Source organism: Myxocyprinus asiaticus, chromosome 8, assembly GCF_019703515.2.
Source record: "Myxocyprinus asiaticus isolate MX2 ecotype Aquarium Trade chromosome 8, UBuf_Myxa_2, whole genome shotgun sequence".
NCBI lineage: Eukaryota > Metazoa > Chordata > Actinopteri > Cypriniformes > Catostomidae > Myxocyprinus > Myxocyprinus asiaticus.
Genome location: NC_059351.1, coordinates 45229584 through 45256068, shown reverse-complemented (window position 1 = coordinate 45256068; position 26485 = coordinate 45229584). Strand labels below are relative to the sequence as shown.

The following is a 26485-nucleotide window of genomic DNA, read 5'->3' as shown; positions in this document are numbered from 1 at the left end:
TATACAAACTGAGAAGATTACAAGCTGAAGCGATTAATTAAAGTTGTAGTGCTTTGTGTTGCTGTAATACTTTTCCAACCGATAAAGGAAAATATTGTTCATTCTGCCATACTATAGAGTGCAGTTTTAAACGTCAGTGATGGGTCTTACTCTCTCACTTTTCAGCCTGAAATTCAACCAATGACATTTGTTTTAGTGTAAATGTCTAGAAATGACTCCAATTTCAGCTTTTATGCAGTAGCCTCACTGTATGATGTGATAAATGTAAATGATATATCATTATAGTCAAGATGTTTTGGGTCAATGGCTTTTTATTAAACTCGCAGTCAGCTGAATTTGCTAACTTTTGTGGGTCATTCTCAGGAAACAGTGTCATTTGTGCTTCAATTTTGTACCCAAGACTTACTAATGATACAATTTAAAGGATACTTACTAGGATACTACTGAACCTAGTCACATTATTTTATAGATTTGACTCAGTTTAGTGTGTAATGCAAAATAATAAAACAGTGTTGTGAATGCTCTTAAGAAAATGCAGAATTTGTCTTTGTCCCTTACTTTTTTCAACTCTGTTTTGCTGTGACAATACCCCCTTTTAAATTTAATGGCTTGATCTTTCCGACAGCATAATTGAGGGACACATAACTTTTTGACCACATGATTTGAACAGAAGCAAGTTTTTCCTTGCAGTCTTCATCATTATTTAATCTGATAATCGCCTCATGAGGCTCAGTAGTTAAACTCTGATACAAGACACACTAAAGCTGAGTGATGCTATCAGAATCTACTCCGTTATCTGTTCAAATTTGATGTATATGAATGCTGAACTTTATGTGATAGGGTTGAATACAGTAGTGCTTGAAGGGTTAGTAATGATAAATAACTATTGATACTTTAAAAAAAAAAAAAAAAAAAAACTTTTATTGACCACTAATCTGATTTTTTTTTTTTTTTTAACTACACTGTAAAAAAAAAAAAAAAACTTTATTTGGTTAACGTATAGCATCTATTTAAACTTCTGCAGCTAATCCAGGATGGACTTCAAAGACATTACTCATTAATCTTACAGTTCATACAAAATCTTTGTTTAAACACTGGCCCTTAACGCTTACTTAGTTTACAAATTTTAAACCATGACCTGCACTGCACACAAATAACTAATATTGGCATTATATTCACGCTGGTTAGCCAGAGAGGAACTGGCCCCCACAGTGAGTCTGGTTTCTCCCAAGGTTATTTTTCTCCAATAACCAACATCTTATGGAGTTTTGTGTTCCTTGCCACAGGGGTTCTAAATACAATTATTATTTAATTTTTATACTATATTCATTTTCTGTTAATGCATGATTTTCTGTATAGCTGCTTTGAAATGATGTGTGTTGTGAAAAGCGCTATACAAATAAAAATGACTATACGGTAAAAAATTTGAATACATTTAAAAAGACAATAAATGTAGTTTTGGTCAAATTAAAAAAATAATTTGATGTAAAAAGTATGATTTTCCCCTATAATTAATGGTAAAAATGTATACGGTGTTTAACAAGAGAGTACATGTACTTTTTACATGAACAAATTATTGTTAAATTTATGGTAAAAAACAATAATCAGGTGTTCCCTGAATTCCCTGCGTGACCCATTTCATTGTATTTTATGGGAATAGTTTTTTTATTTTTATTTTATATCCCCTTTTCTCCCCAATTTTGGAATGCCCGATTCCCACTACTTACTAGGTCCTTGTGGTGGCGCAGTTACTCACCTCAAGCTCGTGGCGGAGGACAAGTCTCAGTTGCCTCCGCTTCTGAGACAGTCAATCCGCACATCTTATCACGTGGCTCGCTGTGCACGACAACGTGGAGACTCACAGCATGTGGAGGCTCATGCTACTCTCCGTGATCTATGCACAACTTACCACGCGCCCCATTGAGAGCGAGAACCACTCAATCGTGACCACGAGGAGGTTACCCCATGTGACTCTACCCTCCCTAGCAACTGGGTCAATTTGGTTGCTTAGGAGACCTGGCTGGAGTCACTCAGCACACCCTGGATTTGAACTCGAGACTCCAGGGGTGGTATTTAGCGTCAATACTCGATGAGCTACCCAGGCCCCATTTTATGGGACTAGTTATGTTTCTTCTTATTTTTAATATCAATTATGTACATCAGGGTGTTCTGTGTTATATTTGATGTAGTTTAGTTAATGTTTATTGCATTATTTAAATTATTAAATATGTGTTACCCTGATGGTGTTTATTGTTTGTGTGAGTGACACTGAACTCTGTCTCTACATGTTTATTGGTCATTGCTCCTGGAAGGGCCACAACTGATGAACTTCCTGTTATCATGTGCCCTTATGCAATTACTACAGTGATTAACAATACCTTATAAAATGAAAAGTAGATTTGTACAGTTTCAGAGGGTTAATGTATCAAGTTTATCATTTAATAATATAAACAACGGTAATGCACAGTAAACTATACAGGCATCAAATTTACATCCCATAAAGCCTGAAACGTGGTTACCGTATTTTTTACGGTGAATTTCTGACAACCACAGCTGCCAGTTTTTTACCGTGATTTTAACAGGATTTTTTCTATAGTGTAAAGTTGCCCTAGGTATGGTAAGGAACCGTCCCGTAAAATACAGAATAATCCTATTTTTAAAGGGACAGTTCACCCAAAAATCACCCTCATACCATCCCAGATGTGTATGACTTTCTTTCTTATGCAAAACAAAAACATAGATTTTTAGAAGAATATTTCAGCTCTGTAGGTCCATACAATTCAATTGTGAATAGGTACCAACAATTTGAAGCTCTGAAATGTACATAAAGGCAGCAAGTAATCCATACGACTACAGTGTTTAAATTCGTTTAATGATTCCCAAATGAAGAACTCTCTTATTTTATCAAAATGAATGAATTAATAAAATATCTTAATTCAAAAATCTGTGTTAACACACCATTTGCAAGGAATGGAAATCTTTAAGAGGTATTGTAACTGGGATTGTTAAATTCTTAATGACCGTCATTTCTGTCTAATTTGGAACCGTAAATCTATCAAACGTCTTATAAAATCTAGTCACCACTGCTGCGATTGGGTTCCTAATACAACTGCTGAGGGAATGACAATAAATTTGACATCTTTTTTCCTTCTGACTGACTGCCGTTTTTAGCTACCGAGCTAATGGGAACATAAAAATAGTATTTGCTGTGTATCCCATTCACAGATGTAGAAGTTTACCCTGCTATACGTTACTTCCGCTTCCCAAACTAGAAAAAAGGTCCATTCTTGAAAGTTCAGCAGTAACCTTTTCAAATGAAACAAAATTTTTGGGCACAAAAAGCACTCTGTCTTGACAATGACCTTTGCACTAATGCTGACTATTACTATATTAGTATGGTGGTCAGTGTTTTTGTTTTATACCTTAAAAGAGGTATAAAAAGAGCTTTTTTAATTAGCCTTGGAAATAATCCAGATCCATATATTTAAAAGTCAAGCCTCTCAGAACAAGAGTAAGTTTTTGGTTGGAAAACAAATGTGTTAATGAAAGCTTCTCCTTTTCCTGTCGCTGTAGGTTACACTAGAGATACATCATTTCTGGAGATGGTAGTTGATATTGTACAAGAGCTTAAAAGGGCCAATCCCAACCTTGTATATGGTAAGTCTCGCTTTCTCTCCTTTTGAGCTGAAATACAATACCAGTTAAAAGTTTGGGCGTGCCTACACATTCTTTATTAGTACTGTTTTCCATATTTTAGAATAATAGTGAAGGCAGCTTAACTGTGTATATAACACACAACACATATGAAAGTATGGAAATTATGTAATGACCAAACAAACACAGCAAAACTGTCTTATATTTTGGCTTCTTGAAAGTGGCCACCCTTTAGATTACAGCTCTTCACACTGGGCATTCACTCAACCAGCTTCATAAGTTCAAATCTGGGTTTTGAAAAGCAATTCATACATAATGTTTATGACTTTCTTTTTTCTGCTGAGCACCAATTAAGATTTTTAGATGAATATTTCAGCTCTGTTGGTTCATACAATGCAAGTGAATGGTGGCCAGAACTTTAATGCTCCAAAAAGCACATAAAGGCAGCATAAAAGAAAATCTGTACAACTCAAGTGGTTCAATCCAGATCTTCTGAAGCGATATGATAGGTGTGGGTGAGAAACAGATCTATATTCAAGTCCTTTTTTACTAAAATATCCACATTCACTTCCGTATTCTTTTTCTTTTAATTTTTTTATTTTCTCCCCTTTTCTCCCAATTTGGAGTACCCAATTCCCAATGCGCTCTAAGTCCTCATGGTGGTGTAGTGACACCTCAATCCGGGTGGCGGAGGACGAATCTCAGTTACCTCCGCGTCTGAGACCATCAACCCGTGCAACTTATCACGTGGCTTGTTGAGCACGTTACCACGGAGACGTAGCACGTGTGGAGACTTCACACTATTCTCAGCGGCATCCACGCATAACTCACCACACGCCCCACTGAGAGCAAGAACCACATTATAGTGACAACGAGGAGGTTACCCCATGTGACTCTACCCTCCCTAGCAACCGGACTAATTTGGCTGCTTAGGAGACCTGGCTGGAGTCACTTAGCACGCCCTGGATTAAAACTCGCGACTCCAGGGGTGGTAGTCAGCATCTTTACTCGCTGAGCTACCCAGACCACCTTCTCTTCCACATTCTTGTGTTTTTTTTTTCCAATTCGCATTCTTCGTGCATATCGCCACCTTCTGGTTGGGGCTGGACAGAGGTGCAGATTTATATTAAAAAATTACTTACAGTTAAATTCAGAAGTTTACATACACCTTAGCCAAATACATTTAAACTCAGTTTTTTACAATTCCTGACATTTAATCGTAGAAAACTTTCCATGTCTTAGGTAAGTTAGGATCACTACATTATTTTAAGAATGTGAAATGTCAGAATAATAGTAGAGTAGAGATTTGTTTCAGCTTTTATTACTTTCATCACATTCCCAGTGGGTCAGAAGTTTACATACACTTTGTTAGTATTTGGTAGCATTGCCTTTAAATTGTTTAACTTGGGGTAATTTTGGCCCATTCCTCCAGACAGAACTGGTATAACTAAGTCAGGTTTGTAGGCCTCCTTGCTCGCACACGCTTTTTCAGTTCTGCCCACAAATTTTCTATCGGATTGAGGTCAGGGCTTTGTGATGGCCACTCCAATACCTTGACTTTGTTGTCCTTTTTGCCACAACTTTTGAGGTATGCTTGGGGTCATTGTCCATTTGGAAGATCCATTTGCGACCGAGCTTTAACTTCCTGGCTGATGTCTTGAGATGTTGCTTCAATATATCCACATCATTTTCCTTCCTCATGATGCCATCTATTTTGTGAAGTGCAGTTCCTCCCGCAGCAAAGCACCCCCACAACATGATGCTGCCACCCCCATGCTTCACAGTAGGGATGGTGTTCTTCGGCTTGCAAGCCTCACTCTTTTTCCTACAAACATAACAATGGACATTATGGACAAACCAGAGGACATTTCTCCAAAAAGTAAGATCTTTGTCCCAATGTGCACTTGCAAACTGTAGTCTGGCTTTTTTATGGAGGTTTTGGAGCAGTGGCTTCTTCCTTGCTGAGCAGCCTTTCAGGTTATGTCGATATAGGACTTGTTTTACTGTGGATATAGATACTTGTCTACCAGTTTCCTCCAGCATCTTCACAAGGTCCTTTGCTGTTGTTCTGGGATTGATTTGCACTTTTTGCACCAAACTACATTCATCTCTAAGAGACAGAATGCGTCTCCTTCCTGAGCAGTATGATGGCTGCGTGGTCCCATGGTGTTTATACTTGCATACTATTGTTTGTGCAGATGAACGTGGTATCTTCAGGCATTTGGAAATTGCTCCCAAGAATGAACCAGACTTGTGGAGGTCCACAATTTTTTTCTGAGGTCTTGGCTGATTTCTTTTGATTTTCCCATGATGCCAAGCAAAGAGGCACTGAGTTTGAAGGTATGCCTTAAAATACATCCACAGGTACACCTCCAATTCAGTGCACTTCCTATCAGAAGCTAATTAGCTAATTGTCTAAGGGATTTACATCATTTTCTGGAATTTTCCAAGCTGCTTAAAGGCACAGTTAACTTAGTGTATGTAAACCTCTGACCCACTGGAATTGTGATACAGTCAATTAAAACTGAAACAATCTGTCTGTAAACAATTGTTGGAAAAATGACTCGTGTCATGCGCAAAGTAGATTTCCAAACGACTTGCCAAAACTATAGTTTGCTAATATGAAATCTGTGGAGTGGTTAAAAAATTAGTTTTCTGCAGAATGTTTTCTGCTGAAGAAAGAAAGTCATACACATCTTGGATGACATGAGAGTGAGCAAGTGATGAGAGAATTTTCATTTTTGGGTGAACTATCCCTTTAAAGTCTTTAGGGCATGAGAAATATTTCAGTCAAATGTGTCCAATATTTTGACTCATACTTGAATGAAAAGATAATATATCATCAGCATGTATAATGTCTTAACAGTATTTAAGAGGAAGAAACATGCAGCATAATAGCACAGAAAGTATCAGTAGGCTGTAGGCACGATGACTCGTTAACCTTCTTGTAAAATATAACCTGTTTTTGTCTGTTTTTCTTTCAAGTTTGTGACCCTGTCCTAGGTGACCATGGTTCAATGGTGAGCTTTCCTGATAACTTTGTACTCCTTTTTTATCTCTTTCCCTCAGTCTCAAAGCATTTCATGATGACATATTTGCAAAGTGGACAAGCTCATTACATAGGATTTAGAATTTGCAACAAGATAACATTAATATTCCATAGCACTGTTATCCAGCTCTTTTCGTATGTCTTCTTCTTTGCAGTATGTTCCTCAGAATCTACATCCCGTGTACAAGAATAAAGTGGTACCAGTGGCTGATATTATCACACCAAACCAGTTTGAGGCCGAGTGAGTAGATACATCCACGCTACTTTGTGTGTGTTGTCTTGAGTGTGCGATTTGGATGTTTCTTTGCTGCAAATGTCAAACCTGTAACCCGTCAGTGTTGCAGTAAGATTGCTGATGAAACAGTGGTTGTTTAGTGCCCTCTGCTGGTCACACACATGTTAAGTCATTCCCTGCTGCTCAAATCACACTGGTGCAGAGTCATTTCTTCAAAGTCTGTACAAATTCATTATTTCAGGTTATTGACGGGGAAGAAAATCAGCACAGAGAAAGATGCTGTCGAGGTGAGTTTTGGTACACACAAACACAGGAAACGCCCTTTGCATAATGTCTGCTTACAAAAAAAGTAGGGCAACAAGAAGACAATCAACAGTATTGGATGCAGAGGGCCTGCAAAACCCATCTGATTTCCTTAGGCTTTTGCTATAATTTAGTTTTTGATGTGCATTTGAACCCTTTCAGGTTCTTTAGATTTCTGAGAACTATTGAAAACTTTGAGACAATAAAGCACAAACATAATCACAAAGCTATTTCAAGCAAACTCAGGCATATGCTGCTGGTTATGTTAGCTGGTCTCAGTGTAGGTCTCTGTGTGTGTGTGTGTTCAGGTGATGGACCTGCTACATAAAATGGGTCCAGACACTGTGGTCATCACCAGCTCTGATCTGCCCTCTCGACTCGGAGACAGATTCCTGGTGTCTCTTGGCAGTCAGCGCATTTGTAAGTGTGTGTGTGCTTCCTGTGAACTCAAAATTGCTTTGTCATGAATTTAAAAAGAAAAACATATTAATTGCAAAGCTGTCAAACTGCTATAAGAAATAATTTAGTTGTTCTACTTTGAACCGGCTCTGTTGACATTAAATTCAAAAAGACTGAACAGCAATAAAATGATTGTTTCTTCGGTGCATGTGTACATATTATTTTAGTGATGCCAGACGGTACAAGGATGACCCAGCGGATCCGAATAGAGGTACCGAAAGTGGATGCTGTGTTTGTGGGGACCGGTGATCTATTTGCTGCTATGCTGCTGGCATGGACTCATCATTACCCAACAGACCTGAAGGTACACAATATATTGCATAATCATCATGGCATAAATGCATTTTTATATGGCACAATATTAGTCAGAGACTAGGAAGATCAGTCTGATTTTTTCCATCATCTGAGACCAAAATTTTAAACTAACTTGTCCTAGAGCTTTCAAGCCACATGTACCAAACTTTGCATAGACCTTAAGACTGTTCTGACTCGGGTTGCTCTGTCTTTTCTAACTGATCGGGCTTACAGTTTCCGCACAGCGGGCGATCAAACACCAGAAAAATCTAATTTACTTACATTGATGGAATGCTCAGACAAGCCAAGACTATTCAAGCTCCCAACTGTCAAAACACAGAATCTATCTATCACTCCATTACTCTTTCCTATCGAAGTGCCAAAACATGCTAGCAACATCTTGCTAGGTGCTAATATATGCTTGCAATACCTAACAACATGCTAGCAATGTCTAGCTACATGCTAAAACATGCTAGCAACATCTAGCTACATGCTAAAAAATGTTAGCAACATGCTATCAATGCCTAGCTACATGCAAAATTATGTTAGCACCATTCTAGCAATGTCTGGCTACATATTAAAACATGCTAGCTATGCCTAGCTACATGCTAGCAACTATCTATCTGTAAAACCCCAAGTTTTTAAACACCTTACATTTTGGCTTTTTTCAAAGCCAACCTCAAAGTTTGCTACAAACTTTTTAATCTAGTTATACTTTACTGCAAGACTGTGCTTAGCTTGGTTTGCGTTTGTATGCAGACTAGGGTTGTGCCGATAGACGATGATCTTGGGAATTGACGATGGTCGGAGTGATCGTCAATAGCTGATGCCTTTGTCGATGTCAAGACGATATTTGGCTCGTTTTCCCATAAATGTATTAAATTATTATTATTATTATTATTATTAGGCTAGGATACTTGCCTGACGGTAAATGGAAAGGTGGTTACTTATATATATAATTTTTTGTTTGGAGTGCAATTTGAATTTTGAAATGTATTTGATTTAAGTTTTTCATTTTTTAAATAAATTAATTTTCAATGCAAAATCACAAAAGCAAGAATATTCACCGATCCCTCAGCCCGGGGGTTGACAATGTAATTGGATATATATATATATATATATATATCGTGAAGGAGGGAACAAAACGAATTTATTCACACACATGATTTTATTTTCCTGGACAATGAAATGCCTAACTGGTCGAGAATGCACAGATGAAGAAGGTTCTATGCCAAAGAGATGTTGCCCTTCACAACTGTTGTAAAGCCATCGTTCAAAAAGTTGAACAACACACATTTTAATTGCACTTAATTTTTTCCAGTTTCATTTGAATTTTTAGTTAAAATAAATAAAAAATAAACTTCAAAGTTGTTTCAAGGTGTCTTGCTTTATTGTGTAGGCTTAACCCTAACCCTGCGTAATGAAAATTAACCCATAGTACCACCTGGCGTCCAACCAGTACTAATACCGTTGTTCGTCGGTTTTAACTGAATACTTAACACCCCGCACCCCCCGCATGCACAATCATATCGGGTATTGGCAATCTCACAGGCTGACACTAGGACGATCTGACTTTGGAGAAGATCACCCAATCCTAGTTCAGACACAAGATTTTTCACACCTTTGACCGTCTACTGCTCAAATAATTAAACTAATCAAGTACAGTATGTAGATAGAAGATTTTCTATTCTAAAATACTGGATTGTCTGCTAGCTCTTTATATCTTTCTCCCTTTGTTTCCTTGTTGTTTCAGACGGCATGTGAGAAGACTTTCTCAGTTATGCACCATGTTATCCAGAGGACTATCTCTTATGCCCATGGTAACGCATCAGCTAAAAGCTGTTTTGTGTGTGTGTATGCTTCTTTATGTAGGTTGGATTTAGGTAAATTAGGCCACTTTTTGAAAGTCATCTAGAAGTCGGAAACTGTTCCAATTTACCTGAATTTACATATACAGTGGCCCATAAAAGGATTTAGACACTCAACCCCTTAAACTGATCGGGCAAGGAGTGTGTAATAAGTTTACGCTTAATTATTTCAGAACTCTATCACGTTTGTATTTGTTTCATAAAATAACAGGATAAGATCTGAAAACCTCTGTGTCGCAAATGAGTGCCACGCTGTGGTAATGATGTAGAAATATAAATATTTTGCATTAAAATAGACAAGTCATATACCTAAGACTTTGTTGCTGGAACACCACAGTTCGAATGATTATCGAAAGAATCACAAATAGAAAAATGATCTCTGTAAGACAATAAAGACAAACATCCCATGTTTGCTAAGATCACTGCTTATGTAAGCCTCAAGTAGCCACAAACTCTGTATCAGCTCTTACCTTAGATACAGTGCATCCGGAAAGTATTCACAGCGCTTCACTTTTTCCACATTTTGTTATGTTACAGCCTTATTCCAAAATGGATTAAATTCATTATTTTCCTCAAAATTCTACAAACAATACCCCATAATGACAACGTGAAAGAAGTTTGTTTGAAATCTTTGCAAATTTATTAAAAATAAAAAAACAAAAAAAATCACATGTACATAAGTATTCACAGCCTTTACCATGACACTCAAAATTGAGCTCAGGTGCATCCTGTTTCCACTGATCATCCTTGAGATGTTTCTACAACTTGATTGGAGTCCACCTGTGGTAAATTCAGTTGATTGGACATGATTTGGAAAGGCACACACCTGTCTATATAAGGTCCCACAGTTAACAGTGCATGTCAGAGCACAAACCAAGCCATGAAGTCCAAGGAATTGTCTGTAGACCTCTGAGACAGGATTGTATCGAGGCACAGATCTGGGGAAGGGTACAGAAAAATGTCTGCAGCATTGAAGGTTCCAGTGAGCACAGTGGCCTCCATCATCCGTAAATGCAAGAAGTTTGGAACCACCAGGACTCTTCCTAGAGATGGCTGCCCGGCCAAACTGAGCGATCGGGGGAGAAGGGCCTTAGTCAGGAAGGTGACCAAGAACCTGATGGTCACTCTGACAGAGCTCCAGCGTTTCTCTGTGGAGAGAGAACCTTCCAGAAGAACAACCATCTCTGCAGCACTCCACCAATCAGGCCTGTATGGTAGAGTGGCCAGACGGAAGCCACTCCTCAGTAAAAGGCACATGACATCCCACCTGGAGTTTGCCAAAAGGCACCTGAAAGTCTCTCAGACCATGAGAAACAAAGATTGACCTCTTTGGCCTGAATGGCAAGCATTCCTCATGTCTGGAGGAAACCAGGCACCGCTCATCACCTGGCCAATACCATCCCTACAGTGAAGCATGGTGGTGGCAGCATCATGCTGTGGGGATGTTTTTCAGCAGCAAGAACTGGGAGACTAGTCAGGATCGAGGGAAAGATGAATGCAGCAATGTACAGAGACATCCTTGATGAAAACCTGCTCCATAGCGCTCTGGACCTCAGACTGGGGCGAAGGTTCATCTTCCAACAGGATAACGACCCTAAGCACACAGCCAAGATAACAAAGGAGTGGCTATGGGACAACTCTGTGAATGTCCTTGAGTGGCCCAGCCAGAGCCCAGACTTTAACCCGATTGAACATCTCTGGAGAGATCTGAAAATGGCTGCGCTCCCCATCCAACTTGATGGAGCTTGAGAGGTCCTGCAAAGAAGAATGGGAGAAACTGCCCAAAAATAGGTGTGCCAAGCTTGTAGCATCATACTCAAAAAGACTTGAGGCTGTAATTGGTGCCAAAGGTGCTTCAACAAAGTATTGAGCAAAGGCTGTGAATACTTATGAACATGTGTTGTGTGTGTGGGGTTTTTTTTTTTTTTTTTTTTTTTTTTCCGTTTTTTTTTTTTAATAAATTTGCAAAGATTTCAAAACAAACTTTTCACGTTGTCATTATGGCGTATTGTTTGTAGAATTGAGGAAAATAATGAATTTAATCCATTTTGGAATAAGGCTGTAACATAACAAAATGTGGAAAAAGTGAAGCGCTGTGAATACTTTCTGGATGCACTGTATCTTTCTTCTAAACAAGCCATTTTCTTCTTGTCTGTGAGCTTGCTTGGTAAATAATCCAATGGAATGTCTCAGGTGTACAAAATAGGCAGTCCAGCAGAAAAGCATGATAAACAAAATTTGTTATCACAAATTGATGATGAAAGACTTTACAGCATCCTTAAGCTGAGGATCTCAGCTTTTCAACGACATCTAGACAAGCTACTAGTCTGCACAGAGGCCAAGATATTCGACGAGACATAGGTGCGTGGGATCACAACATGGACCGAATGGTAATAGACGAGCACATGGCGAGTGCTTAGCTGCGTTAGAGTGCCACCTACATTTCAGATCTGTATAGTGTGATGGAGGAAAATTAATTTTTCCTGCCATCTAGTGGAATGAACTAACACTTTTTGCTGGGAAATAGAGCAAACAACGCCTGAATCACAGGCTTTCAATGATGAGATAAAAATTGTACAGGTGCATCTCAATAAATTAGAATGTCATGGAAAAGTTCATTTATTTCAGTAATTCAACTCAAATTGTGAAACTCGTGTATTAAATAAATTCAATGCACACAGACTGAAGTAGTTTAAGTCTTTGGTTCTTTTAATTGTGATGATTTTGGCTCACATTTAACAAAAACCCACCAATTCACTATCTCCAAAAATTAGAATATGGTGACATGCCAATCAGCTAATCAACTCAAAACACCTGCAAAGGTTTCCTGAGCCTTCAAAATGGTCTCTCAGTTTGGTTCACTAGGCTACACAATCATGGGGAAGACTGCTGATCTGACAGTTGTCCAGAAGACAATCACTGACACCCTTCACAAGGAGGGTAAGCCACAAACATTCATTGCCAAAGAAGCTGGCTGTTCACAGAGTGCTGTATCCAAGCATGTTAACAGAAAGCTGAGTGGAAGGAAAAAGTGTGGAAGAAAAAGATGCACAACCAACCGAGAGAACCGCAGCCTTATGACTCAAGCAAAATCGATTCAAGAATTTGGGTGAACTTCACAAGGAATGGACTGAGGCTGGGGTCAAGGCATCAAGAGCCACCACACACAGACATGTCAAGGAATTTGGCTACAGTTGTCGTATTCCTCTTGTCAAGCCACTCCTGAACCACAGACAACGTCAGAGGCGTCTTACCTGGGCTAAGGAGAAGAAGAACTGGACTGTTGCCGAGTGTTCCAAAGTCCTCTTTTCAGATGAGAGCAAGTTTTGTATTTCATTTGGAAACCAAGGTCCTAGAGTCTGGAGGAAGGGTGGAGAAGCTCATAGCCCAAGTTGCTTGAAGTCGAGTGTTAAGTTTCCACAGTCTGTGATGATTTGGGGTGCAATGTCATCTGCTGGTGTTGGTCCATTGTGTTTTTTGAAAACCAAAGTCACTGCACCCGTTTACCAAGAAATTTTGGAGCACTTCAGGCTTCCTTCTGCTGACCAGCTTTTTAAAGATGCTGATTTCATTTTCCAGCAGGATTTGGCACCTGCCCACACTGCCAAAAGCACCAAAAGTTGGTTAAATGACTATGGTGTTGGTGTGCTTGACTGGCCAGCAAACTCACCAGACCTGAACCCCATAGAGAATCTATGGGGTATTGTCAAGAGGAAAATGAGAAACAAGAGACCAAAGCATGCAGATGAGCTGAAGGCCACTGTCAAAGAAACCTGGGCTTCCATACCACCTCAGCAGTGCCACAAACTGATCACCTCCATGCCACGCCAAATTGAGGCAGTAATTCAAGCAAAAGGAGCCCCTACCAAGTATTGAGTACATATACAGTAAATGAACATACTTTCCAGAAGGCCAACAATTCACTAAAAATGTTTTTTTTATTGGTCTTATGATGTATTCAAATTTTTTGAGATAGTGAATTGGTGGGTTTTTGTTAAATGTGAGCCAAAATCATCACAATTAAAAGAACCAAAGACTTAAACTACTTCAGTCTGTGTACATTTAATTTAATTATTACACAAGTTTCACAATTTGAGTTGAATTACTGAAATAAATGAACTTTTCCACGACATTCTAATTTATTGAGATGCACCTGTATGTTAATTTTAAGATTTTAAACATACAATATAATTTATGAATTATTGGAATTATTTTTTTTTTTTTCTGTAAAATGAGACCAATATTTTGCAGTTACTCCACTGGATATGGGTAAGGTGAACTTTTAAATTTGGGTGTAAAAAATTGTAGGTGGCAGCCAAAAAATTTGATGTGATAAACTACACCTGTGGTTTCTCTGCTGGGACACCTGTTTGAACTTGAGGTAAACTGACTTCGCACATTCATTAAAGACATTGACACCAGTTAGTTAAAAGTCATTGCAAAACTGGCTCAGAAAAGGGAAGTTAGTTCTGAGAAAGCTCTAGCATAATATTTTTGCAGATGCTACTTTATTATTATTTTTTTATCTAATGCAATGTAATTCATACATTTTAAGTGTGATTCAAGTGTCCAAATACTTTTTGGGGCTGCTGTATGGGTGTATATGTAATACCGAGTAATACTTTGATTAACAGAATGAATATGATCAGTAGTAACTAACTGTATTATTTCATTGAATAATGTTCTTCTCTGGCTCTCTCTCTCTCTCTCTCATTCTCTTACTCTCAGAGATGGCAGGCCCTGGTAGAAGACCCAGCCCGGCCCAGCTGGAGTTACGGATGGTCCAGAGTAAAGCGGACATAGAGGATCCAGCCATAGTGATGAAGGCCACTGTTCTATAAAGCTGCCGCCACACACCACATCTTATCCACTCATCACCCTCCGCTCACAACTGCACAATGTATAGATGTTGTACATTTTGATATGTAATGTGACATTGCCTTAGAATCTCAGCCAGAGCACAACAGTTCCATTTCAAGAGATTCAGCAGGGTACAGCCAAACAAGCCAGAGGGCGAAAGCAATTATAACACAGAGAAAAAAGAGAAGGGGAGAAACAAATGGGAGAGATCATCACCCTTTCTCATTCACTCTTTTTGTCCATTATTACCATTTCTCTCTTTCTCTCTCTCTCTCCTGAAGCTCCTCAAGAACTTCTGTTCATCCTGCACATAAAGCCCAGTCACTGACATTTCCACACCAGGTCAGTTATGTACCGAAACTGCCGTTGTTCTAGTTCGGACCAATGAAATAAATTATTGGCGTCAGTATGGGTATAACGCTTGTATCTACACTTAGTACTTTTGAGTGAGAGGAGCAAGGACTGTTGAGCATTTTTGAACACAACATCAAGATGTTCTGTATAAGATACCTGGACCTACTTTGAAAAGATATAATAGCCAAACTTAAAAATAAGCAAGTACGTTGTTAAGTGTGTATTACTGACCCAAAGCACTAATTTGTGTAAAAGAGTCCAACATGTGTCTGAAATCTGTGTATTTTATTGTTGTGTGACTATTTTCTCCCAAAAAGGGAGATTTTATTGAAGACATGCGCTGCTGTATTTGTGACTTTGATGTTTTTTAGTGAGAAGATGTACTGTAATAATTTTTAGGCCTTGCTCATGTTTATGATTTAATTCTCTTTCCATTGATTTCATTTTACATTGAGCATTTACTGTAGAAATGCAGAACTTCTAGCATTTCATTTTTGTTTGTCAGTGTAATTGTTAACATTGTCATCTCATTTCCGTTGAACTGATTGTATTTGCATCGATAATCTACTTGTTTGTACAGGCAGAAAAGACTTATAAAAGTAGTTTTAACTTTTGATTTGACAGTATTTTCATATCTTATAAGAAAAGACTTGTATGAAGTCAGTTACTGGGGAACTTCTTAAAAATGCCTTGACAAAAATAGCTCTATATACGTGGTAGTCTGGTGACCTGCGCCAAATTCTCTCTCTCTGTGTTTTAGAACATGGTGGTTTATGGTTACAAAGCTGTGAGAGAAAATAAAAGGCAGATGAGTTATAATTTATTAGATTTGTTCTCCTTTATTCATTTCATAAGGAGATTCAGCCTTTTTACATTACAATCAGCTTCTTCTTTTTTTTTTTGTCCTCAATGTTCGTTATTATTTTATTTTTGTGGACTTTTGTCCTAAATAATGCTCTTCCAAGAGTCAGTTTTTATTTTTATATTTTTTTCTTCCGTTTGTTCAATCTGATCATTTTTTGAGTTGTATTTGTGTGGTCACTCCTGATTCATTCTGGGTGAATCTCACGACAGCGCATCACATTTCCTTCTAAAGTCAAAAAGAAAAAATATATATTTAGCAAAAAGAAAATTAAGCCAATTTTAGGACCATTAAAGGAATTTTCAGGCTCAATACAAGTTGAGCTCAATTGACAGCATTTGTGGCATAATGTTGATTACCATGAAACTTTATTTCGGCCCTCCTTTTCTTTATAAAAATAAAAAAGCAAAAATCTGTGTTCCAGTGAGGCACTTACAATGGAAGTTAATGGGGCCAATTAAAATACAAAAAGTATAGCCACAAGACATTAACAATATGCGTGTTAACATGATTTTAGTGTGATAAAATCGCATACTAATCTTTTCTGTGTAAAGTTACATCCAATTTTACAACTTTGTTGCCATGACGACATAATGCCTTAAACCCTTCAACCCTAAAATGATGATTTAAACAACTTTACCACTCAAATAATGTGTACGTTTTAACTGAAGAATTAATGTACCATCAAGTGTTTTTATAAAATGATAAGCTTCATATTTCGGCCTTTAAACATTGTAAGTGCCTCACTGTAACTTTAGATTTTTTAGCTTTCTTAAAGGAGGGACGGTTTGAAAGAATTTTTTGTGGTAATGAACATTATGCCACAAATGCTGTCGATTGAGCTTAACTTGTATTGAACCTGGAATATTTCTTTAAGATTTTATTTGCATTGTGACTTCATTGAAAAATTCTCATTATTGAAGAGCAGAGAATAATACGGTGATCTCATGTAAATTTGGGTTTATTGCGTTGTCAGGTTTTTGCTTATTTGGTAGTACAGTAATAAGGTTTTTTGCATTGGGGTAATGCGAATTTAAGGTGCAAAATGTGTATAATTGTCATGCAAATGTCACAATGCAAAAATAAATAAATAAATAAATATGAGTGGTCCTAAAATAGGCTTCATTTTTTGCTATTATAATTTTTTTTATCTAAAACAATTTCTCAATTCTTTCTTTTGGTTTTTGGGTGAAATATGACCCAGCCATGTCATCTTGATATTGAAGTTTTGTGATATTCAACTTTCATCTAGATTTGGAAAAACCACCAGCCTTTCACAATTTTTTCCTTATCCAAAAATTATGGTCATGTGCAGGACTAATCAGGGGTCGGCGTTGCGTACTTGATGTGTACTTGTACATTGTTAGTGTACATATGTGTGTGTACTTTATGTGTGAATGACAAAGGATGGTTCTACAGTGAGTGAGAGTGTTTGTGTTCTTTGAAGGAATATGACGGTGTAAAAGGATCAAGTCTTTGTGAATACTGACATTGAGGTATACAGTTGATTATGACATCAGTGATGACATTACTGTGTCGGAGTGAACTGTACTGGTACCATTTGCTCTTGGCACTGGCCAAAGATGCTAGACTAATACAAAATGGCCACTTCTGCCTAAAGATGCCTTGGGGAGCCGTTAACATTTATCCCAGTAGCAAAACTTAATTCTGTCTGGACAGCCATGTTGTGTACAACTTGTGTATTTAAAGATGTCAAGCTCACTATGAGAGCATGCTTAAAGGGATAGTTCACCCAAAAATGAAACTTCTCTCATCATTTACTCACCCTCATGTCATCCCAGCAGTGTATGACTTTCTTTCTTCTGCTGAACACAAACAAAGATTTTTGAAGAATATTTCAGCTCTGTTGGTCCATACAATGCAAGAGAATGGGTACCAAAATTTTGAAACTCCAAAATGCACATAAAGGCAGCATAAAAGTAACTCCAGTGGTTAAATCCATGTCTTCTAAAGCAATATGATAGGTGTGGGTGAGAAACATCAATATTTTAGTCCTTTTTTACTATAATTCTCCTCTCTGACCAGTAGGTGGCGATATGTATGAAGAATGCAAATCACCTACAACTAAAGAAGAAGAAAGTTAAAGGTGGAAATTTATACTAAAAAAGGACTTAAATATTGATCTGTTTCTCACCCACACCTATCGTATCACTTTTGAAGGTATAGATTTAACCACTGGAGTCGTATGGATTACTTTTATGCTGCCTTTATATGCTTTTTGGAGCTTTAAAATTTTGGTCACCATTCACTTGCATTGTATGGACCAACAGAGCTGAATATTCTTCTTAAAATCGTCATTTGTGTTCTACATAAGAAAGAAAGTTATACACATCTGGGATGGCATGAGCGTGAGTACATGATGAGAGAATTTTCATTTTTGGGTGAACTATCCCATTAATGTGTTAAAGAGATAGGTCACCCATAAATGAAAACTCTGTCATCGTTTACACACCCTCATGTCCTTCTTTAGTCTGTGGAAAATACAAAAGCAGATATTTACTGTATAGCAGAATGTCCAAGCTGCTCTTTTCCATACAATAAAAGTGAATGGTGACCACTGCTGCCAAGCAAGATGTTCCTGACTCAAAGCAATCATATGAATTTAGAAGTCTCAGAATATAGTTCACAAGCTGTTTGGACTAATTTTATGGTGCATTTATGGTGCTCTTTTGCCCTTTTTGGAGCTTGATAACCCCTGGTCACCATTAACTTACATAGCACTGGTAGAGAGCAGTGTGAACATTCCTCAGAACTTCTCCTTTTTTGTTCCATGGAAGAAATAACGTCATACAGGGTTGGAACGACATGACAGAATTTTCATGTTTGGGTGAACTATTTAAAGTTAAATTTGGTGAGCATATTCACAGACCAGCCACTGCCATTGTGTGAAGAAAAAAAAAAAAAAAAAATTAGAAAAGTGTGGGGAGGTTAAGTGATGAAAGTTGTGGCTGTCTTGATAAGATCAGGGTGGCTTGACATTACAAACTCTGTCAAAACCTGATTAAGACAAAAAAGAAAAGTTAAGATGCATGTTGCTCACTTAGTGGGCAGCCAAATATTTTGACTGTTATCACAGTGATGTCTAGTGCATTCCCTGAGGGAAGTGTGGTGAAGAATTTCTCATGAGAACTACAACATTTTTGTTTGTTCGGTATACAAAATGTATGTCAAATATATATATATATATTGGTCTGTGGAAATTGTGTGTTGTCTATTGTAAAACTGTGGATTGAATATGACCAAATGATGCTGAGCTCCTTCTAGTGAATGGGAGCTTATAATGTCTGGGAAAAACCTTTTCACTTCCATTATTTAGGCCATAAACAAAACATCATATAGACAAGATCTTTAGCACATAAGGTTAATTATTACTGTTCTTTTTAAATCTGATGGGTTTAAACAATATGTCATTACTCCACAATGTCCCTTGTTATATTGCTTGGACATATACCTCGCCATACCTTTCTCATCCCTGTAGATCATTGAGTTTGTACTCAAAGTTTGTATTTTAAGCTGCCTTCCATTACAAGGCATGGAACTGGCCCTGCCTTACAATATATACAGCATATCAGACTAAATAGAGCTCATTATGAGATACAATACAGAATGGGTTAAACAGAATAACAAAAGACCTCTAGAAAATTATGGAATTTGACAGAAATGATTCATTGCATCTTAATCTCTCAGTGTGAATCATTCCCATCAGTAAAATGAGTTTTTAAATCACTGTGCTTACTGTAATGTACTGTACTGTGTTCCTCAACAGTAATAGAAGATTTTGTGGCAAGAGTACATGACACTTGGAACACTTGGAAAATGCAGAAGGACAGATTGCCCCAAATATGAATTTCAATGGCATCATAATGGGCAGTGTGACATGTTGCTTGGGCAACAATTAGAGGCACCATTCTATTCCTCTGTAAATACGTATGTTCTAATAGTGACACATCAGTGCTACACAATGCATTTTAGTTTCATCTCTGTAGACATAGTAGTTGGTATCAGAAAATATTTTTATTTGTTTTCTGTTTTCCGTTCTGAATAGGGTCAGAAAAGACAATACAAAATAAATGTTTGTTAAAGATTTTAGTGCTTTGTTTACATATTCTGAATATTTTATAATATGTAACAATAAAGATTGTAGTGTACAAATCCACATTTATAATGTATGTATGTTATAATGCAATAAAGAAAAACTAACTATTATATTAAACACTGTACATCTGTGTTTGTGTGGGGAGGGGGTGTTGAAAAGAACCATTATTTAGTTACCTCAAACTAGTTCCTTTTTTATTCTTTTGGTAAATAAACATACATTGGGCCTATTTATTTACCTGACTAAAATGTATTTTTATTTGATCTATTTATTTATTATGGATAAGAATGACTGCAAAGTGAAGGAAAAGCAGACCTTTAAAGGAATAGTTTTCAAAAATGAAAATTCTCAAATTGACACCCTCATGCCATCCCAGGTGTGTATGACTTTCTTTCTTCTGCACAACACAAATTAAAATTTTTAGAAGAATATTTCAGCTCTGTAGCAACCAATGCAAGTGAATGGTGACCAGAACTTTGAAGGTCCAAAAAGCACATAAAGGCAGCATAAAAGTGATCCATATGACTCCAGTGGTAAAATACATGTCTCCAGAAGCGATATGATAGGTGTGGGTGAGAAACAGATACAAATTTAACACTTTCACTTTCCTGTTCTTTTGCTTTTGTCGATTTGCATTTTTCGTGCATATCGTCAGCTTCTGGGCAGGGAGGAGAATTTATAGTAAAAAAGACTTAAATGTTGATCTCTTTCTCATCCACGCCTATCATATCGCTTCTGAAGATATAGATTGAACCACTGGAGTCATATGTTTTACTTTTATGCTGCCTTTATGTGCTTTTTAGAGCTTCTAAGTTCTGGCCACCATTCACTTGCACTGTATGGACCTACAAAGCTGAAATATTCTTCTAAAAATCTTAATTTGTGTTCTGCAGAAGAAAGAAAGTCATACACATCTGCGATGGCATGAGGGTGAGTAAATGATGAGAGAATTTTCATTTTTGGGTGAACTGTCCCTTTAAGTACTCAGCATAAATTGGAACTCCTTCAATGTTGTTTAAAAAGCTAGAAGATCAAATATAAGATTGTTATGATCTGTTTGCCATTTTTGGTGACTACATAATAATTCCAGTACTTCCATTTGTGTTTTCAACGTTTTGATGACCTATCATTCTAGAAATGGGATGGTAATAATAAAGAATGATTCACTGCTCCTAACATACCATTTATGAAGTTTGATTTTATGTGCTTTCATAACCAAATAATCATTCTAATATTCTTGTAATTCAATCCATTGTTCGTATTTTATAAAACTATAGTTATTGTCTGGTGATTCCACCTGCATCATCAGGCATACATTTATTTTAAAAAGTATAACACACTCCCAAATGTATTTAATTCAGCTCCAGATTGACTCGATTGGCTAGTTCAGCGATTTACAGCAGGCTGATCAATCTGAGAGGAGGGGTGGAACTACAAAACGCCATTGTTTCCAGTCGAAAAGCGGAGGAAATCGGACAGGAGTCCCATGGCTGTAATGTGTGTTATGCGTGGATGGATGGCGACCTATGGACACAAAGAGTAGAGATCATCTGAGCAACACTCTAGAGGCTTAAACAGCACACCATATCATTTAAGACTATTGCATTGCATCGCATTCACGGGAATTCTCTGATGACATTAGACAAGGTATTTATTGCACGCGCATGCAATGTAACTTACTAAACTCGATTAATAAACATCCCGACACTTCTGTTATCAACACTGACAGGTGTATGTCTGCGTCCGACGCCTGTTACTGTATTTTCTCCATGTTTACATCTGTATTATTATCCACTTTTGATGCAGTGTATGTACTCGTGTGTAAGTGCTCGTGCTGCAGTGGACAGCATGTTTAGTGCAATTTATACACTCCCTGTAGATCTTATTCACGCTAGCGCCATCTTTGACTTTTAATGGGAATGACAACGAAGCTGTGAGGGGTAGACTTACAGTCTCTTCAGTGTGCTGTACTGCAGTTTAAAGTGTTTTTGGATCGTTCCGGGGACTAAAACATTTATCAAATATATTTCTGAGAACTTTCAGTAGACAAAGAACTACTGAAAATCAGATGTGATCTAGGAGCTTTATACAGCTTTATACCGTTCATGCCATTGAAGAAACTGTAAGTCTATCCCTCACAGCCTCGTTGTCATTCCCATTAAAAATCAAAGATGGCGCTAGCGTGAATAAGGTCTATATAGCGCACTACTCATTAATGCAACCCAGTATGACAGCTGAGGGAACACCCCTTCAAGATACACATCTCCCTCGATTTGCATTATGTTGTAAGATTGGTATTTGTCCTGTTTATTCAGCAATCATTTGCATGGCTTTAGAGATAACTGGTGTTTATGAATCGGTTGCCATGTGCCATGCTCGACCTGCTCGCACGTCATTGTCATGCGATTACGCGGCGTTGGGGGGGGGTTACTAAAGTTCAGATGTGGTGCAAGGCTGTTCTCGTCTTTGATTGGCTTGAGTATGGCTGCTGAGTGTGCTGTATTTAATGCAAAATAATTACTATTAGTCATGTTTTAATATAGTGCTGGTGCATTTGTAACTACAGATTTGTGTCTATAATGTTCCTGTTATAAATCTATTATCTGCCATTTGTCAGGTTCTTTGATCACGTGTAATTGTGGTCCGTTCTAGTTTGTCAGTATGTTCTGTTATAGTATGTTTTTTTCCAAAATCCTTTAACAAGTGCTACAATTGTTGAATGTAACAACTCCAAGGCTACATCCACCAAACTCGGCACAGACCTTCAGGCTGTTCTAAAATAGAGTGCTTTTATTACTGGCCGCACTTGGGGTTTTTCTGCTCGGGCAATCAAAAATATCAATCATCCCATAGACCTACATTGACGGAATGTTCAAACATGCCAAGACTCATAAATTAATAAGTAAACAAACTCACACAAGGCCTTTATTTTGCTTTTTAAGGTTTTATCTATTTATTTATCTATCTATCTATCTGGACATCTAGACATGCCATTCTTTGCCAGCCATATAGCACACGTCTATTTGCTAAAACTCTTTTGTTACAATTTGACCTAGAGCCCGACCGATATGGGATTTTTGAGACCGATACCAATTTTAGAGAGGGAAAATTCACTGATCACCGATATGGTGGCCGATATATTTAATGTTTGAGCTGGAATGAAAACAGAACTTTTCTATGTGGATTTTTCACCGATTTTGCACCGATATGACTATGCAAAGGTACTCAGAAGGCTGCTTTCTTAAATATTTTTATCAAAGAATATTTGACTATTATTATACATAGTCAATAAATTCTAGAAATGAACACTGAGAAAAGAATAAATAAAAATACAATAAATAGCTAAATAAACATCAGTACTGTATGTTTGGTATCAGTGAAATGCTGATCATTAAAATAAAAAATAAATACAAATAAAATAAATGGCTAAATAAACATCAGTATTACCGTTTAATATCAGTCAATTGCTGACCATTTAAATAAAATTACAATAAATAGCTAAATAAACATCAGTACTGTATGTTTAGTATCAGTCAAATGTTGACCATTAAAATAAAGAATAAATACAAATAAAATAAATAGCCAAGTAAACATCAGTATTACTGTTTAGCATCAGTCAATTGCTGACCATTTAAATAAAATTACAATAAATAGCTAAATAAACATCAGTACTGTATGTTTAGTATCAGTCAAATGTTGACCATTAAAATAAAGAATAAATACAAATAAAATAAATAGCCAAGTAAACATCAGTATTACTGTTTAGCATCAGTCAAATGCTGACCATTTAAATACTGCCGAGTCAAGATAAACAGCGGCAGCCGTGTTACACCGTATTCTGCTATACAAGTTCAGGGGAAACTTTCAACGGTGGAAAACCAGACTTTTAAATATTACATTTTATAAATGCAACGACTGGAATTGTTCGGTTGAAGGGGGTACCAAACTGTGAATCCTGAACAAAACAGTTTGGTGAATACATGTTTACACATTAGCTTCCACTCGGCTGACAACAATGAAAGTAGCTACGTGATTAGCTAGTTAGCTATAAGCTCGTTGTCACAGAGAATAAAAGACGAACGTTGTTTATTTTACTTTCCAGCATTGTGTCTCACCAACTAGGTAATAACATAGTGTAAAATCAACACTTGGACACAATCCACCACCGCACCGTTGTCTGCTGAGCTGCAAAAAGATGCTCTGATGTTTACCTTTCAATCATTACTGACTGCACTGACAAACTATAGCTGGCTAACAGCAAACAGACATGAGTGACATGGTTATCAGGGACAGGGTTAACGTTATATTAGTTATATTGAAAAGGGGAAAATGATGGGGTCATTGTTTAAGTTTCCAGTATGAATTTAACGAACTTGTTAACAACTTACCATGATGACACCGCTGAACTCCGCCCTGTCTGCCACCGTCAGTTCAGCTCTGTAAACAATGGAGTCGGAGCGCGCACTGCTGGACAAACTACGCTATGACACCAATTCTAAAGCATTTTTTTTCTGCATTATATGTTCTGAAAAAGTTTTCATACCGGCGCATATCGGTAAACATATACGGCGATACGATATATCGGTGAAAGGCTAATATTGGTCGATAATATCGGCCGACCGATATATCGGTCGGGCACTAATTTGACCACCACTGTTTTGAGTCACTTGACAGAACCTGATTGTGGAAACTTTAAAGGGGGTAGACCGCATTGCTTAGCATTTATAATTAGGGTTGGGAACCGAGAACCGGTTCCATTCTTTAAAAAATACCGGAATCGTATGTTCCTCGTCACTTTCTGTTCCGTTAATGGTTCTCCAGCATGCAATTTTCCGCCGATGTGGCTGGAACACTGTCCTGAAATACTCTGACGGTGTTTCCAGCAGCACATCTCTGCAGCAGCGTTGCCCTCTACTGACTCTACAGCATAAAAACACAGTTCTACCAGTGTATTTAATTCCCAATCGAACGAGTCTTGAGCCGGCTTTTTTTACAGCGCAAAACATAAGCGCTTCAGTTGCAGTCCGAGCCCAAAGAGCCATTCTAATGAGCTGGTTCGTTTGAATCTACAGCGTGAAACATACAGCGCTTCCAGTATACAAGTAATCTTATGCTGATGTGCAAGTTATGAATGTCCAACTCAAAATTAAATAAGAACTGTTGAAGTCTCACAAGCCTGAAATGCAACATTAGGCTACAAAACACAGTCTAAACTGTCTCTGGAACTATAACTGTGTATTTAATGATGACTTGTGTCTCTATTAAATCAAGCAGTGCAGTTACTGACTGGTTGTTCCAATGACAATGTATAATTAAAGATACACAAGTTTTGTTGTAATAAGTGGAATTTAATAAAATAATAAATGAATTATGCCATCACATTTTGTGTTGGTTTAGATTTCTTTATTTAAAATATAGTTAGGCTCTATTATTGGATTGTATTTATGTCTCTAAAAAGTCTGCAAAACACACCTTTTACAAGAACTGTATAAAATGTATTTCTGATTTGTTGTATCCGCTCTGTACAAATCTGAAATGATCTCATTATTTGGTAACAGACAGCAAAATTGCATTTCTAAACAATTCTTTAAAAAAAGTACTAAAAGAATTACTGGAATTATTACTGGAACCGTTAAGGAACCGGAATTGTTAAGAGGAATTGGAACTGGAATCGTAAAATTCCTTACGATTCCCAACCCTATTTATAATTATATACTGAGTCTGGCATATCTGTGCCTCAATTGCATGTAATCCTCCATTAAGGATCACTCTCTTAAAAGCTTTGCATCAGTAGTTCTAAAGGCTGATTTATGCTTCTGTATCGAACCTATGGTGTAGGCTCAGCGTAATGGCCAAAGCGTTGGTTTGCATTGATAGTTCTGCGTTGGTGTGTCTGCTGCATTCTAAGAGTACACAAGAGTAAAAGGAATATCAAGTTAAGTCACTGAGAAAAAAGCTTTTAGAGTTTATAAGCTGTAAACGGATACCTTTTGTCGTGTTTCTCTTGTAACTTCATGAAATACAAACAGAATACAAAAAAAGCTGATGCTTCCAATTGAGACAATTGCTTTAATGGTCCTGAGTCCAAATACAATGTAATATATGTGCATAGATATTAAAGTAAACGGATAAAATGCGACACTACCTCAGGTTTCCTTGTTATCCTGTGTGGTGATCTCTGGTTAAAGTGGACCAATCACAGCTGTTGTGGTCTGTGTCGACGCAACACATAGTTACATATTTGAGAAGTGCAAGTCAGGCTGTGGCGTAGGCTACACCGTAACCACCGTAGCTACACGTAGCCTACACCGTGGGTTCGACGTAGAAGTATAAATTGGCCTTTAGCCTACTAGATACATTGACTAGTACATTAAAGGTGCTGTAAGCTATTTTTTTCATGGAAAAGTATGCAAAAAATTTCAGATTCCTG

General features: G+C 37.4%; 2 protein-coding genes across 5 annotated transcripts in view; both read left to right on the top strand.

Moving 5' to 3' along the window:
* Window positions 1–20166, top strand: part of LOC127445533 (pyridoxal kinase-like) — a 35647-nt gene extending 15481 nt beyond the window's left edge. The window contains exons 4-12 of one of the 2 annotated variants that reach the window (XR_007898015.1): window positions 3574–3657; window positions 6640–6674; window positions 6859–6944; window positions 7180–7225; window positions 7550–7661; window positions 7868–8004; window positions 9748–9814; window positions 14591–15064; window positions 19726–20166. Coding sequence is in view for 1 of the 2 variants with exons in the window: in XM_051705692.1 (XP_051561652.1) it covers window positions 3574–3657; window positions 6640–6674; window positions 6859–6944; window positions 7180–7225; window positions 7550–7661; window positions 7868–8004; window positions 9748–9814; window positions 14591–14703 (680 nt within the window). In the remaining variant the exon portion in view is untranslated. Of the gene's footprint in view, window positions 1–3573; window positions 3658–6639; window positions 6675–6858; window positions 6945–7179; window positions 7226–7549; window positions 7662–7867; window positions 8005–9747; window positions 9815–14590; window positions 15900–19725 lie in introns of those variants that run through there. The other variant, XM_051705692.1, reaches the window with a different exon arrangement.
* A 1342-nt stretch (window positions 20167–21508) lies between these two features.
* The window catches only part of agpat3 (1-acylglycerol-3-phosphate O-acyltransferase 3), a 39534-nt gene continuing 34557 nt past the window's right edge, over window positions 21509–26485 (top strand). For all 3 annotated transcript variants that reach the window (XM_051705681.1, XM_051705684.1, XM_051705682.1), the window contains exon 1: window positions 21509–21702. The gene's annotated coding sequence lies outside the window, so the exon portion shown is untranslated. The remainder of the gene's footprint in view (window positions 21703–26485) is intronic.